General features: G+C 45.0%; 2 protein-coding genes across 5 annotated transcripts in view; one reads left to right on the top strand and one right to left on the bottom strand.

Moving 5' to 3' along the window:
* The window catches only part of rapgefl1 (Rap guanine nucleotide exchange factor (GEF)-like 1), a 73,044-nt gene extending 59,140 nt beyond the window's left edge, over window positions 1-13,904 (bottom strand). Inside the window, exons 1-2 of one of the 4 annotated variants that reach the window (XM_064316359.1) lie at window positions 13,641-13,779; window positions 8,663-8,725 (exon numbers count right to left, since the gene is read on the bottom strand). The gene's annotated coding sequence lies outside the window, so the exon portion shown is untranslated. Of the gene's footprint in view, window positions 1-8,662; window positions 8,726-9,791; window positions 9,932-13,640 lie in introns of those variants that run through there. The other 3 variants (XM_064316357.1, XM_064316358.1, XM_064316356.1) reach the window with 3 other exon arrangements.
* nr1d1 (nuclear receptor subfamily 1, group d, member 1) lies at window positions 5,818-14,044 on the top strand. Its single transcript, XM_064316353.1, has 8 exons — window positions 5,818-6,280; window positions 9,753-10,085; window positions 10,344-10,432; window positions 10,561-10,705; window positions 10,810-11,510; window positions 11,652-11,837; window positions 12,020-12,230; window positions 12,429-14,044. Exons 1-8 carry the CDS (start codon window positions 6,226-6,228, stop codon window positions 12,623-12,625), a joined length of 1,917 nt encoding a protein of 638 aa, XP_064172423.1. The 5' UTR covers window positions 5,818-6,225; the 3' UTR covers window positions 12,626-14,044.
* Window positions 14,045-14,473: the final 429 nt, after the last annotated feature.

Raw genomic sequence — 14,473 nt, 5'->3', positions numbered from 1 at the left:
CTGCGCTTAACAGCGCCCTCTCACGTGGACCAGCCTGGTGACCGAGCTCTTAAACCGCAGTATTCAGTGACGACACCAGTCTCTCACGCTCCCCGGCCAGCAGATCTGGCTTCAGCACTACAGCGCTCACATGGCACAGAGCATTCTGCGGCAACTGCATTTTTTCATCTCAGTATCACAGTAAACTAGAACAGAGAGGGAGTGATCTTATTTTTAGATGTCGCTTTGAAGTTGTGGTAGCCATTTTCCTCTCCCTCTACCCTACATGTCGTTCGCGATTACGATAAACGTTAGGTACTAGATTCATATTTGAATATATTTTTTGCTGCGTGCTTCAATATAGGTTGTAAATGGCAATCCGCAAATATGTATATCCAGAATATGTAGGATATATGCTATATGCTTTGGATAGGTTTACTCTAGTCGACCTATGTATTATTTATTTTAGTTTTTACCAGAAAGGTTTTAGGATTATCGGAAAATCATAGGCTATAGAGCCTGAATTTTACATAACTGATTTTGATATCTGTCCCTCAATAGGAACAGGTGACAGAAGTCTGCATCTAAATTAAATTTATTTTAGAAGTTTTACCGATAAATCTAACGTGCACGTGTGCCCGCCCCTTGGTGTTCCCTGTTGGAGTCACGCGGACAGTAGGTTAGCAGGCGGCTCACCCTCGCGATGTGACCTACTTTCACAGAGTACCATAATGCGCTCACATTTGCAGATGCAAAGACACAAATGAACTAGAATAATGACAAGTATGTGTAAAATTAGCGATTTTAGAAACACGTCTGGTAAATGATTCAATCTGAGCGGGATGTGTTGCCTTCTGAAGCGAGATAGAAAAGAAATACAGGCTACATATCGCCTATAGAAAAGGTGTGGCCAGAAACGTGTTCCCTCCTCATGTCCGTTCCTGTGTCCTATAGGATACGCGCCCAAATGAACATTATTGTTTGCTTTAAAGCAAGGATGTGCATTATAACGTGAAATAGATACTTGTTGGTAATGTGTACCACTTTCACCTTCAACTTAAAGTTTACTAATTAAACTGTAATTGCTGAGATATGTCATTATTTGGAGTTGCCTATCCTAATATACCGGTAATGTTTTTCAATTACTGCTAAACAGATCACTTGTCTAAATTGTGTAGGCTATAATATGGGCCCAGAATAAAAGCGTAGCTATTTGCCTTTGGATTTGTAAATCATGTTTAATAATTCTTCTTATGGTTATTCTGGGTCGAAATTACGAAAACATAAGAGGAAACGCATATATCGTGCCGTTGTCTGGGGAAGCAGCCATATATTGTAATTATGGCGGCAGTGTAGTATAATTGGTAAGGAACTGGGCTTGTAATCTAAAGATCTGTTTCGATTCCCGGCTAGGACACTGCCGTTGTACCCTTGAGCAAGGTACTTAACGTGCACTGCTTCAAAAAATGTAAAATATTGTGTAAGTCGCTCTAAATAAGAGGGTCTGCTTAATTCCTGTAATGTAATTCCGTTTTGCAGCGGACTGATTTCATTCTAAGGCACCGCAGCGCCGTTCTTAGGTGTTGCTGTAAACCGAGAGACTGGTCTGACTTTGGAAACACGCGGATATAATGCGCGATCCCGGCTGAAGTATTTCCTCACGAGGACCGACACGGGCACCAGTCATACGCCTGACTACCACAGCGGACAAACAAAGGGGTGGGACTCCACTCCTCCCTTTGACAACAAACCACGACAATGATTGCCAGACACGGGGTATTTAGTATGCATGTGTTCCTTCGTTCATATCAAAGTGATGGAATGCCCCAAATTCATAATTTATTCAAAATATTAACAACATTTTAAGGCATAGGGCCACGGTAAAAAAAAAAATATATATATATATATATATATATATATATATATATATCAGCAGCCTATGAAGAATGCGCGAGCGCAAATAACTAGACCAGGTCAAAACCTAATATATGGCTGGACCGGCCGACCAATGGTGTAACTTCATAACTCGGCCGACCAATGGTGTAACTTCATCACTCAGTCACAGACATTCGCGTTTGTAGGGCTGACCGCGCTGTTGCGGTCCAGCCAAAAAATGATACGAAAGTCATATCCGAAAATAGCACGAAATAATTCTCGTTATTGGTGTAATGCTAAATAAATACAAATACTAATAAAAACAAAATCAAGGCGCCGGACACCTCAAAGGCGGTTTTTAAATATAATTGCTTATCATTCACAAGAAACATGCGAACGTATGCCATTTCTACGTATAGCTTTATTATATGAGAAGCACTGCACTTCAATGCTGCAATGCTATTTTAAGAATCTACTTAAAATGAATAGGAAAGGCAGATTTGCATGTTTAATCAGCGCGCGGAATCCGCATGGTACAGTATGTTCACAACCCCGCCCATTTGGCTGTGCAGCATTCTTCTCTCGTTGTCTCGTGGTAGCTGACAGGTGATGTGCTTAAACGTGACGAAAACTTAACACGATTCTCTTATCCCAGTGAACTGCTCTCCTTCATCACACTTGACCTGTCCGTCTATCCCCTAGCGCTTTCAGATTCAAATTAATCTCTGACACAGACAACGTGACTGCTATCTAACACAATCTAATAGGGCAAAGGCGCGCACACATCCAGGAGAGCCTGCTGTCATTTAGAAAACCAGTGCTATTCCTTGAATTGCCTAGACTGAACACACAGTGAATGATTAACCTACAGTTAAAAACAACACTATCTTATCAAAAAATAAACTTGAAGGAACATAATAAATATAGGCCGACTCAACCAGAAGTCACATGCGGAATCCAGCATTACCAACAGCGTAGCCATGTACAGTTGATATGCAGCAATAAAAGTACAGCCCATCATTAGCATTTGTTGATTTTTTTAGTGCAATACGTGGTCATCAACATCACATTCATCAGTTGTTCAATCACCTACTTCAGAAACCACTACAGGTTCTCTGCTCAAGATAGTCATTTGTATCTATGCGCTATAAATTGGCAACAATTACATTATAGCCACTCTCATTTGACAATTTAAAATGTGGTTTAGGCTTTATATCAATCTTTATTGTGCACGTGCGTAAGTGTGAAACCGTAAATACCGTCACACTTCCAGGTAGGACTGTGCTTACGAGACTGGAGTATGAACAATGCTGCATTTTACCACAGCTGTCTGCTGGAATCCATACCATAATGCAAAAGCTGCTGCGTCTGGGATCCATGCTCGTTGACTTTTGCCACTGGCCTATATAGAGCGGCCTAAATTATCTCGGAAGGTACTGGAGGGTGAAAAGTATGGGTCAGACTGCAGGTGAAAGTGGGGATGGCGTTAGGGGTGCAGTGGCTCCCTCTATGAGCTCCCGTTTAAGGAAGGTCAGGTGAAGCTTGGCAGAATCGGGACAGCGTCACAGAAAAGAAAGGTCTGCCTACTGCCAAGTGACACTGCTCAAGCAGCCTACCATAACTGCAAGAGCGAAGACAGGGGTACTGAAGTAAGAAGTGTAATTGTGTTACATATTTACTGCATCAGTTTTCATTAGGAACCAACCCCACCTACTCGAAGCACCTTGACCTAGAAGCCAAGCTACCGATGCCTCTTTGGGTTCTGAAATGTTATCCACCTTGGCAGGACAATATGAATGCACTAAAAAAAGACAATGCTTTGTTTTGAAATGCTTGAGAACCTGTTAAACAAGCTGTCTTCTGAATAAAGTATATGGGATTCATGTATTTGCCTATTGTCTACTTTGTATAACATTAGTGCCAACAGAGATAATGTAAGAGTCACACCCAAGCTCAAATAATAATGATAATAATAATAAATTATGTTGGCAGGTTTTACATTCGCCATATCAATATCCTCCTGTATAATACACCTAAGGATACAATTACTTTGATTTCTGATCTCCTTACTATTGATATAAAAGGCCGGATTTAGCAGCAACATAGAGCAACACAGTATGAGAACAAACTTGTGAAACTGTACAATGAAATACATGTAACACAATATGTACAAAGTATAACACTGCTTGTGCATTCACATGGGATGTGCCAAGTGTATTTAAAACTTTTTCATGGATATATGCGAAGGCATTTAAAGGCAGGTTTTTCTATGGGAATACATAAGAATACCGAAGAATACTCCTGTGCATTTTGTGACATTTCTCTTGGTGTGCTGAATTACACAAAATTGTGCACTTGGCGTGGCTGAGAACAACTGTGATGTTTAACAATCATGCAGTCTGTCCCTAGATTGTGGGTCACAGTAAGTTGATCCTGCCAAATGTGATGCCATTCTAACTTTCTATTGTTCTGTGAGATACAGTTTGGCCTCACAAAATTGATTTGAAGACACAGACATCGGACTGGCACCACCTGCCCTAAAGCCAGACAATACTGCACTTTAAGGACCAAGCCCATGTTTAGACTCAGTTACATTACATTTTTGTCACATGGCAGGGACACAAAGGTAAAATTATCATTGGAACCTTCAATAAATGGAGAAGCACCAGGGCCAAGAACAGGTGCTGGGTGGAGAAGCTTATGGGAGTAGGTAAATGGGAGAGAGGGAAGAGGAACACTCACTTGTTTAGAGAGTCAAGTCAGGTCACGGTTGATTACAAACACCACAAAGGCAGACAGCCAAGAGAACAGTCACAATGTCACATCGCCACAGATTTCAACCTCCTTCCAAAGCCCCAAAACACCTGAAACTGAGAACGCCTCTAAAACTCTCATTCAGCACTGAGCTCTAACATTTACAGTATAATTATCCACCAAGGGGCCAAATGTCAGTGCAGCACAGACTGCTGACACTCCTTTATTAACCAGCTGTCGTATGGATGAGCTGGTCCAAGATATCAGCAATATTAGTAGACAAAAAAAGGACAAATCCTTGATGACATAAAGATATATCATAAAGAATAATTATAATTTCAAACTATAATTTGATCGCAAAAATTGTGTTGCAGTCAATCAATTCTCATTCAAAGCAGCAATATTTTATACTCAAAGAAAGTAGACCAGCTGACTAACAATTTATCATGGTTTTCAAGTCATTCGGTGGCGATCTTGCAGTTTCATATTTTTCAGAAAGAATTCCATGAGCACGGAGCATGATCAATGAAAGCCCTTTTCCTTCCGCATACGTTAGCGTGCGCGTTTATATCCAAAGCCTCTCCCCTGCTTCATAAAGTGAGTGCCTCCTCTCATTAATGCAACTGAAATTTGGCAGTGACTGCATGATTCAGAAATATTCTCGGTGCAGAGCATCAGCCAACGCCAACCACCAATTTACCACAATGTGTTGCTTCTTGCATGCTGAAATTGCTGATACATGCCTAACTGCCTTTATAACTGCACATTCTGGTTAATATGAACAGAATGCTTGATCAAGATGGTTGTTGATTTGAAACGAAACTGACAAAATAAAAATATAAATGCCTATATAAGGACCTAAACCACAATTAAACATATAGTGAGTTTTAAAAAAAAATCATTTTAACAAGTAGAATGCCACTGTGGTTAACAGCTTACAACTTTAAACATCTAAAAACCCTTCTGCACAATCATAATATTGGGGACTAGAGTTATCGCTAAAACGGCTGCAGTAATGATCTATAACATGAACTCAATGAATGCCGAAAACGAACTACAAATCCCAATACCATATGCGCTTAATTCTTCCCCACGTGCACACGTTTCCAAAAAATAAATAAAATATTCCTGAGAAAAAGTGTGTCACTGGGGCACGAGGCACTCCCCGGGGTCACATGTTCCCGTTTTTAGCCGCGTGAGGGAGGCTACTGCAGCTCCTGCGCGTGCGCCCCAAAGGCTACGTTTCATTCCTTGGGATGAGACGGCTCAAGCAAAACCTGGCGAGCACAGAAACTGCGGCTCAGAGCAACACAGATAGCGCGAGTGAGGGTACCTTCAGATCGAGTTCTTTATCACTGGCTTTTATAAGAGCATCAGTTTTATTTCACACAAACCTGCAAAGGAGCCGTGTGATATGAAGAAAATACCCGTGTATAACTTGTACACAATATTGCAATTCGCTGATCGAGCAATTATATTATTAAAATAGTCTTGCCTTGCAAGAAACAATGAGACATTTATAATATATTTAAGAAAAAAAATCTAAAGACTCTTCCGAAAAGGAAAGTAGAGGCTGAAAAAACGTAATTTAGACAATCCTAATTTCACCATTACTGCATGACTCTGTTGGAGCTCAAGATGACAACTATGGACACGAACAACAATAATACAGGTAATTATTTTAAGGACTATTGTGTTGAATGTGCTTCTGTTTATGCAATGCAATGTCTCTGTATTATTTACGATGTTCGCTATATGTTGGTGAAATGTTCCAAATTGTTGCCGCTTTTAATGTAGATGCATTGGTTTGTAATTGACGTAGCTACAGCACGAACTACGTACTATAAGTTATTCTAGTCAATGTGCACTGTTGAAAGTTTCAGTGGAACTCGTCCTTATCTAAGCACCGTCAGTGAAATACGAATGAGTTCAGTGAGAAGTGTCTGATGTTGTATTTCGACTCTTGTGAAAGATTTATTCAGTCCAAAGAAATATATGCATTTTTGTACTTTAAGGTAGGCCCGTGTGTACATATTACGTTTTTGCAAAATGTCCTCTACTTAGGTCCAAATTGTGTGTACAATTTTCGTGAGTTTATCTAGCGAGATGTTAGTTGGCAGTCGCCCGTTCTGTTCTTCCTAAACGAACAGAGGGACACCGGGGTGATTTTCTTGAATTTAGAGGTTAGAGTGCGAACCCCTCGTTTTCGTGTATTCCGCTCTGATCTTAACACATAGACGTTTTGATGCGTTGGTAAGGGTATCGCGGATTAAAGCATACCCATTCCCAAGCGTTATTAGAAGTAGGTCAGTACAGAAAAGTCAGGTGTACAGACATCTTGATGCAGACAGAACTCGTGTTATCGCCCAGTTCACATGGATCTCCAAGTCTAGCCATGTGCTTTTTGTTTTCATTCAGTGGCTCTTTCCCTTTTCATTGGTAGTGCGCTACCTCATTACATAATATTTCGTCACAACGCCAGGCCCCCCCACGGTTGACGCAGACTAGGGTGCCATGTGCGCTCAGCGATTGGATAGTTGCTGGGGTAATTTTGCGACGCCTGGAAAGACATAACCTATTCCCGTGTAAATTTAAAAAGTGGGCCATGGTATTAATCTTCGCGTAACATGTCCAACAATATTAAGCGCTTCACACTTGCACAATGGTAATTAGAACAAGATGTGGTCGCCTCGTCAATCAGCAATAAACGCCAAGATGTCTGCATTTTCGTTGGAAATCAAAAATATATCTGCACCGAAATTCCGTAATAAGCCCGGTTAGAAACAAGTTTAAAATTCCACAATCTCCAATGCATAGATCGTCTGGTACAAGAGTCAAAGCCACCCCCCCAGTAGTTCAGAAACGCACAGCAGTGGCAGGGGGGAACGCGTGAATGAGTGGGCGTGGGCAATGGGTGTGTCTAGAACGAGCCAGTCTCGTTGAAGAACCTGAGGTCTGGGGCGCACGTGGAGCGAGGGCGTGATTCACGATGATGCATTTCTCCCAGCCCACACAGGCTCTGACACGAGTTTTTAGCTGGTTGTTTTTCTCTGCGAACACACAAGCAGCTCACATTTGATTGGCCCAAGTGATAACGTGAAACGATAAAGGAAAAAAAATCGCCTGCTGCTATCAAAAGGAAAACAAATTAAACGATTGAACAATGATCAACTTAGAACACCGAGAACATCGTACATTGCAGTCACGTGGCATTCATTGTTTTTTTAAAAATTTTTTTTATATCAGTAGCATTTCACGTGGATCAACTTAATTTATAACTGAAAGCAGGAAGCGGGCTTCCGAGTTTTTAGTAATTGAAAACAACTGGGGTTTATCCAATTAATCTTAATCAATTCTAAGAATGGTAAAATATCTGAGCGTTTACTTTACAAAATTAATTAACTTTTTTTTGTTGCATTTTTACGAATCAAATATAATGCGGAAATTCCATATAAAACAGAGCAGCTGTTTTTTTGGTTTGAGTGAAGATCAGTGCTACCATTTAGCTTCCACCAGAAGCCAATTACATTCGGAAAAATATTGTTAGAGGAAAAAGCAGCACACAAAGTTTCATTGCTGTGCCTGCTGAAAAAATATTTGGTAGTCGTTTTTTTTCGATAGGAATGGGAGGAGAGGCTTGGGCTGCTGCACGTGTAGCTGTTGTGGTTACACCTGACACAGTGACCTTTTGACCCTTTGTTCTAGTACAAAGTTATGTAAGCTGCCAAGGGCTGAATTCCGGAATCAGCACGGCCTGGAACGCAGCAGACCGGCTGATGCTTCATTCTTCATGTATGCAGTTAGGGAGTATGCACCCTTCATTCAGGGGGCTACTGCATACATTTTATATGCAGAATAATGTCCATTGATGGGATGGGAAATTAAAATCTCATGGTATGTTCTGGAATTTGTCAGCTAAGAGAACAGCTTTGTAGAAATTGCAACTTAAATCAAAATCGTATTAAAATTAAATAAACCTGACATATGAGGAGGGAAATTCTCATCCTAAGGTGAATTAACCAAATAATAAATAAATAAATAAAAGTTACCTTACCTGATTTAGAAAACCGGCTGAGCAGAGCAGACTTGACACCAACCAAACGTACACGCCCGCATCCTTGAGTTAGACAAAGGACAGGAGTTTGTACAGCCACAGTAGAGTAGACCCAACCTTGCCAGTGAGTCATGGGCAGAGCGTGTGCCAGTAATAGGGGATTAGATGGCAGTGCTCAGGCTGTCCTTGCCAGCTGAGTGCAGAAGAGGAGGCTGGTGCCCGTTACTCGACCTTGAGAGTGTACATTCTCACGAGGGGACGCTGAGTTGGTGCACTACTGGGTTACAGCTGCATCATTAATTCATTTCTGCATTAGCGCTTGCCTCGTATTTACGTTTGTTACCTTTCCGCCCGTTTCCTGACCTTTTCCGCATCGGTCATACGGGGACATGATGGGAGCAGGGAAAGCATATACAGCTTCTGCTCAGCCACACAGTCGGCTCACACAAGAGATATTCACATGTGCATGTGCTGCCTCCCCAATAACGGAAAGTGGGTGCAGCCTTGAGTTGAATCCCAGAAGGCTTAAGTAGGTCCATTTCCTTTTACTCGCGTTTTCCAGCCAACTGTTTCTAGAAAGTGAGACACAGTTGCGCAACCCCAAATGCCCCCGCCCTCTCCCCCGTCCTCTCTCACACATGCACACACTATTTTACTGCCAGCCCACTTGAGCTTTTTCCAGCAGTTCGGTTGTCAAGGCACCCTTGGCAGGAAAGAACTCGATGTCTGGCATTCAGCAAGTGCGGGAACATTTAGTGCCAGAGCCACACACGCAACTGCCTCCTATATTTAGCAGGTGACTGCAATGGGGGGGGTGCAAATCGAGTCCTACCAGGAAAAAAATGTATTCCTTTAAACACGAAAATCTCTTAAATAAAAAATATTAATTAACCAGGACTAGCTGTACGGTTTATGCTGCTGTTCAGGATCCCAAATCGGCCATTTTCTACATGTTCGACTGTTTAACACAGCACTTTAAAAGTTGGACCAAAACTGGTCGATTTTTACTATAATGTGTAAGCTAAGGACTTCACAACCCATGCTCTGCAATTACAAATTAAAAATGTTTTCTTTATTTTTTCTCCACCAGGGGGCGTGATCTCCTACATCGGATCGTGCGGCGGCTCACCAAATCGCACCAGCCCGGTGTCCATGTACAGTGAGAACTCCAACAGCAGCTTCCAGTCGCTGGCGTACTCGCAGCCTTCCTTCGGTTCCTCCTTCCCGCCGTCGCCCAACGGTTCCCACGACTCCTCCCGAATCTACCCCAGCAGCTCCAGCTCCAGCTCCAGCTCCAGCTCCAGCTCCAGCTCCGGGTCCGGGGAGGACGGAAGCTCCTCCAGCTCTGGGGGGTCCCCGCGGCGGCGGGATGAGGTCGCTAGCTCCCGCTCCTCCCCCAGCAAATCGGTTGCCAGCCTCACCAGTAAGTGAGATCCATCTCTGTGACTCAACCAAAAACTGGGCATAACCCACTAACGAATAAGCACATTCATTAAAGCGATTGAGCAAAGCTGCAACTCCTACTAAAAAGATCATTGGATGAATGAGACTAAACATGGAGTTACTATAGGTTGTACCCATGGATATAATTTAATGTGGGGGAGTTGACCATTCGGATTGAGATGTTGGTGTTTCATACTTCTGGGCAAATTTTAATCTCTGACCTGTTTGTGTCCTTCAGAGCTGAACGGGATGGTGCTCCTGTGCAAGGTGTGTGGGGATGTGGCTTCAGGATTTCACTATGGAGTGCACGCCTGTGAGGGCTGCAAGGTAAGCCCATTAGCCACACCCACGCCGAGCATTCTGCAGCCTGGCTTCCTCCTCCTGCCTTAGCGCTCTGTACCCTGTACTGTGGAGCTTGAAGTGCAACGGGACCACTCTCCTGGTCTGTACCACAGGGCTTCTTCCGCCGCAGCATCCAGCAGAACATCCAGTACAAGAAGTGCCTGAAGAACGAGACCTGCACCATCATGAGGATTAACAGAAACCGCTGCCAGCAGTGCCGCTTCAAGAAATGCCTGTCCGTGGGCATGTCGCGCGACGGTGAGTGCAAACCGCCCCGCGGTGTCTTGATGGAAAGCTTTGTGTAGCTTCATTGGGTTGTCTGAAGGCTGAAATTTAATGCTCCATCTCTGTGCTCCCTCTAGCCGTCCGCTTTGGCCGCATCCCAAAGCGCGAGAAGCAGCGCATGCTGGCCGAGATGCAGAGCGCCATGAACAACATGGTCAACAACCAGCTGCAGAGCGAGTTCCAGCTGGCCAGCTTGACCTCGTCGTCCTCCTCCCCCCCGACCCTGGCCCTCGCCCCTCAGGCCTCCCAGCTAGCCCCGGCCCCGCCCCTGGCCCCACCCCCATCTCCCCCTGGCCCCGTGGCAGTGTCTCCGCTTCCCCCGCTGGCCCAGAGCCCACTGCCACCCGTCGACTCCCCATCGCTGTGCCCGAGCCCGGGCGTGGACAACACCATCTCTGCCGTCGCCAGGGCGCACCGGGAAACCTTCGTCTATGCACACGACAAGCTGGGCCTGGGCATACGCTTGCACAACGGCGGGGAGCTGGACAACTGGGAGGCCAACCGCTGCTCGAGCGGCTACCATCTCAATGGCCTCAACACCATCTACCACCACGACAACAATGTGCCAATTCACAATGGCCACGAGGCCCAGCTGCATAATGTCTGCCATCTGCCCCCGTCAACCATCAACGGGCACCATCACAGCTTCCCTCACCAGAACAAAGGCCATCGTCTCTGCCAAAACAGCAATCTGTATGGGAGCCAACATGGCCAGGAGCACAGTGGAATCCAACAGGGTCAGAACTGCCCCTGGAAGAACCACAAGGACATCCTACTGGTGAGTGAAACAAATGGGAGTTTGTTTGATCACTTGCAGTTGAATACAGTCGAGTTTCCACTCCTGAAACGTGAACCAGTTAGTTCTGTTGCAGTCGCTCAGAGGAGTTGCGGTTTCTGACACCTCTTCCTCTCTGTCCAGGCCTGCCCCATGAACATGCATCCCCAGGCTGACCCAAAGATGTCACCCCAGGAAATCTGGGAGGACTTCTCCCTGAGCTTTACGCCGGCAGTGCGTGAGGTGGTGGAGTTCGCCAAGCACATCCCAGGATTCAGCGAACTCTCCCAGCACGACCAGGTCACCTTGCTCAAGGCCGGCACGTTCGAGGTAGGTTTCTGCTGTGCAATTCCTAACTTAACCGAAAAAACAAAACAAAAAAAGCATTAAACCGTGCCAGTCAACTGGCCACAACAGGATAAAAAGCTAAGCAAGTGTCCAATCAGGAAAGCCCATTGGGTTCCAACACACGAGTATGTGCACTCAACGCTCCCCCCGCCCATCTCCTGCAGGTGCTCATGGTCCGCTTCGCCTCCCTGTTCAACGTAAAGGAGAAGACGGTGACCTTTATTTCGGGCACCACGTACAGCCTGGAGGCACTGCACAGCATGGGCATGGGTGACCTGCTGGGCACCATGTTTGAATTCAGTGAGAAGCTCAACGCGCTGGAGCTGTCGGCCGAGGAACTGGGCCTCTTCACCGCAGTCGTGCTAGTTTCTGCAGGTGAGAGAGAGTCCATTTAGAAAGGGCCACCTCAAGGGCCAGTTTCATCGTCCCTTTGGGCTCACTCAAATCTCCTTAAAATAAAATTAGGGTGAAGAAAAAAAATCATTAGATGTAGATCTGTAAGTGTGAATACTCAGGATGAGTAATACTCAAAGCTAACGTCTCACGACTTCCCACTCTGCTCCCCCCTGACAGATCGTTCCGGAATCGAGAACGTGAACTCAGTGGAGCTGCTCCAGGAGAGCCTGATCCGGGCCCTACGCGCTCTGCTGGGCAAGAGCGCCCCCTGCGACACCTCGCGCTTCACCAAGCTGCTGCTCAAGCTGCCCGACCTGCGCACTCTCAACAACATGCACTCCGAGAAGCTGCTGTCCTTCCGCATCGACGTGTGAGCTCTCGGCGGTAATCGGCCACTGCTGCCCCGCCTGTGGGGACTGGGGTGAGGAGGGGTGGGTAAGAGGAAGATGGGACTGGCTGCCACCCCCACCCCCCCCCCTTTTCTGAGGTTCCACCTCCTTGTTAAATGATCCATGCGCCGCCCTATCGCGGGGCCAGGCTGAGGTTGAGTACATCCATGTGTCGAGCGAGTGGGACTTGCGAACATTGGGTGGAGGGCACAACATGGCACAGAATGCCGAAAAAGACAATGGAAACTGGCGCAGAAACAGAGGTCCGCTCAATAAGCTCAGCCCCGGTGGCTGAGCCAAGGTCGTAATCCCATTTACCCATGCTTCTCAGGCCATGGCGAACTGTTAAGATCCACCGATAAGGCACTGCAAAGACTACAAACAGGTCCAAGTGAAGGTGTGAAAATGAGTCGAGGTTCAGGGACTAATCCGCGTGGGCTAGCATTAGCTGCAGACAAGACGGGGTGCTAGAGACATGCTTTTCCAGTTCTCATGGCTATCAGTCATGGGAACAGATGCCTAACTTCCTTCCAGACGGGCAAGAGAGCACTCCCACGCACCAAAGGAAAGCCAGCACCAGGGTAGAACTCTTACACTTGTGGGTCCTTATCCTTCCAAGCGCCTGCTATATGCTTACAAACTTTATATTTTATTAATACTATCAATTAATGTTGAGGTATGTGGATTATTGCACATATCGTTCATGTATATTGAAAACCTATGACTTTGTACATATGTAAATATCTATAAATATATAAATACTTGCAGTGTTTGAAAGTTGTGTATTTTTTTTTTTGTTAAAATGGAAAGCTCAAGGTAAAAAGTGTGTGGGGGTTGCATATATATGTTTAAAAAATTTATATTTTAAAAAAGTAAGTGGCGTGCATATATATTAAAACGCTATATTTTCTTGTGTTCTCAATATTGTAAAGGCATTTCAAAAACCCATTTTGGGTTGGGCTTTTCAAACTGGTTGCTGTGGGCTGTTGCAGAGTATTACCTGGGGAGGGGCCTCCCGTTTCAGCTCCTGCACGCTGCCATGTTGGGTTCCCTCATAGCCCTGATGTGCAGGTCCCTGCCGGGCTCCCTCACAGGTGGGACTACTCTCCAGGTAAAGTCCTGGAAGTGCAGGCCACTCTGTCTAATGCGCACCCGAGTCTGCAGCGGGGGGACAGGGGAGCCTGTGGGAAGCAGACAGGTCATGAGCCAGGTCGCTGACATGCCTTCCTTTCAGCTGCTCTAAACAAAGCCTGAATTCCTCCAGAGCATCCGCAGGGGACAGGAAAGGAGAGCATTAACTCAAGATTTACATAAACGCAACCCCCCCACTAAAGCTTGTTCCTTTGTTCAACTACAAAATAACAAATACCTGAAATAAAATTATATGACATCCTTGTTGCAAAACATTGTCCTCTTTTCCCTGTCAAGTGTACAGCTGAATTACTGAATATGGAGCGGAATTGAACAGAATTGAAGAGACAGAAGGCCGGGGGGGGGGGGGGGGGGGTGAAATGCAGATAAGCTCCTGGGCTAAGCCATCCGACACAATGGACGTCTTTCAGCTGTAGATATCCTATATATACGTATGTTTGTGTTTGTGAGTGTGTGTATATATATACACACACATAAACACAAACATACATACAGAAGCACAATATCACAATTTTACAGTCAAAAACACCAAACGACTACTTTTCGGCTCAACTGAAACCAAAACTATTTTCTTCAAAGAACGCAAGAGAATCAATTCCAACAGCTGTATTTCTGAATTATAGAGGTTTGTATTACATAGGCTAAGGGGAAAATGTATCAAAGCATATTACCGGCACCCCT

Source organism: Anguilla rostrata, chromosome 17 (assembly GCF_018555375.3).
Source record: "Anguilla rostrata isolate EN2019 chromosome 17, ASM1855537v3, whole genome shotgun sequence".
NCBI lineage: Eukaryota > Metazoa > Chordata > Actinopteri > Anguilliformes > Anguillidae > Anguilla > Anguilla rostrata.
The sequence above is the reverse complement of the archived record's forward strand: the minus strand, read 5'-3'. Positions and strand labels throughout refer to the sequence as shown.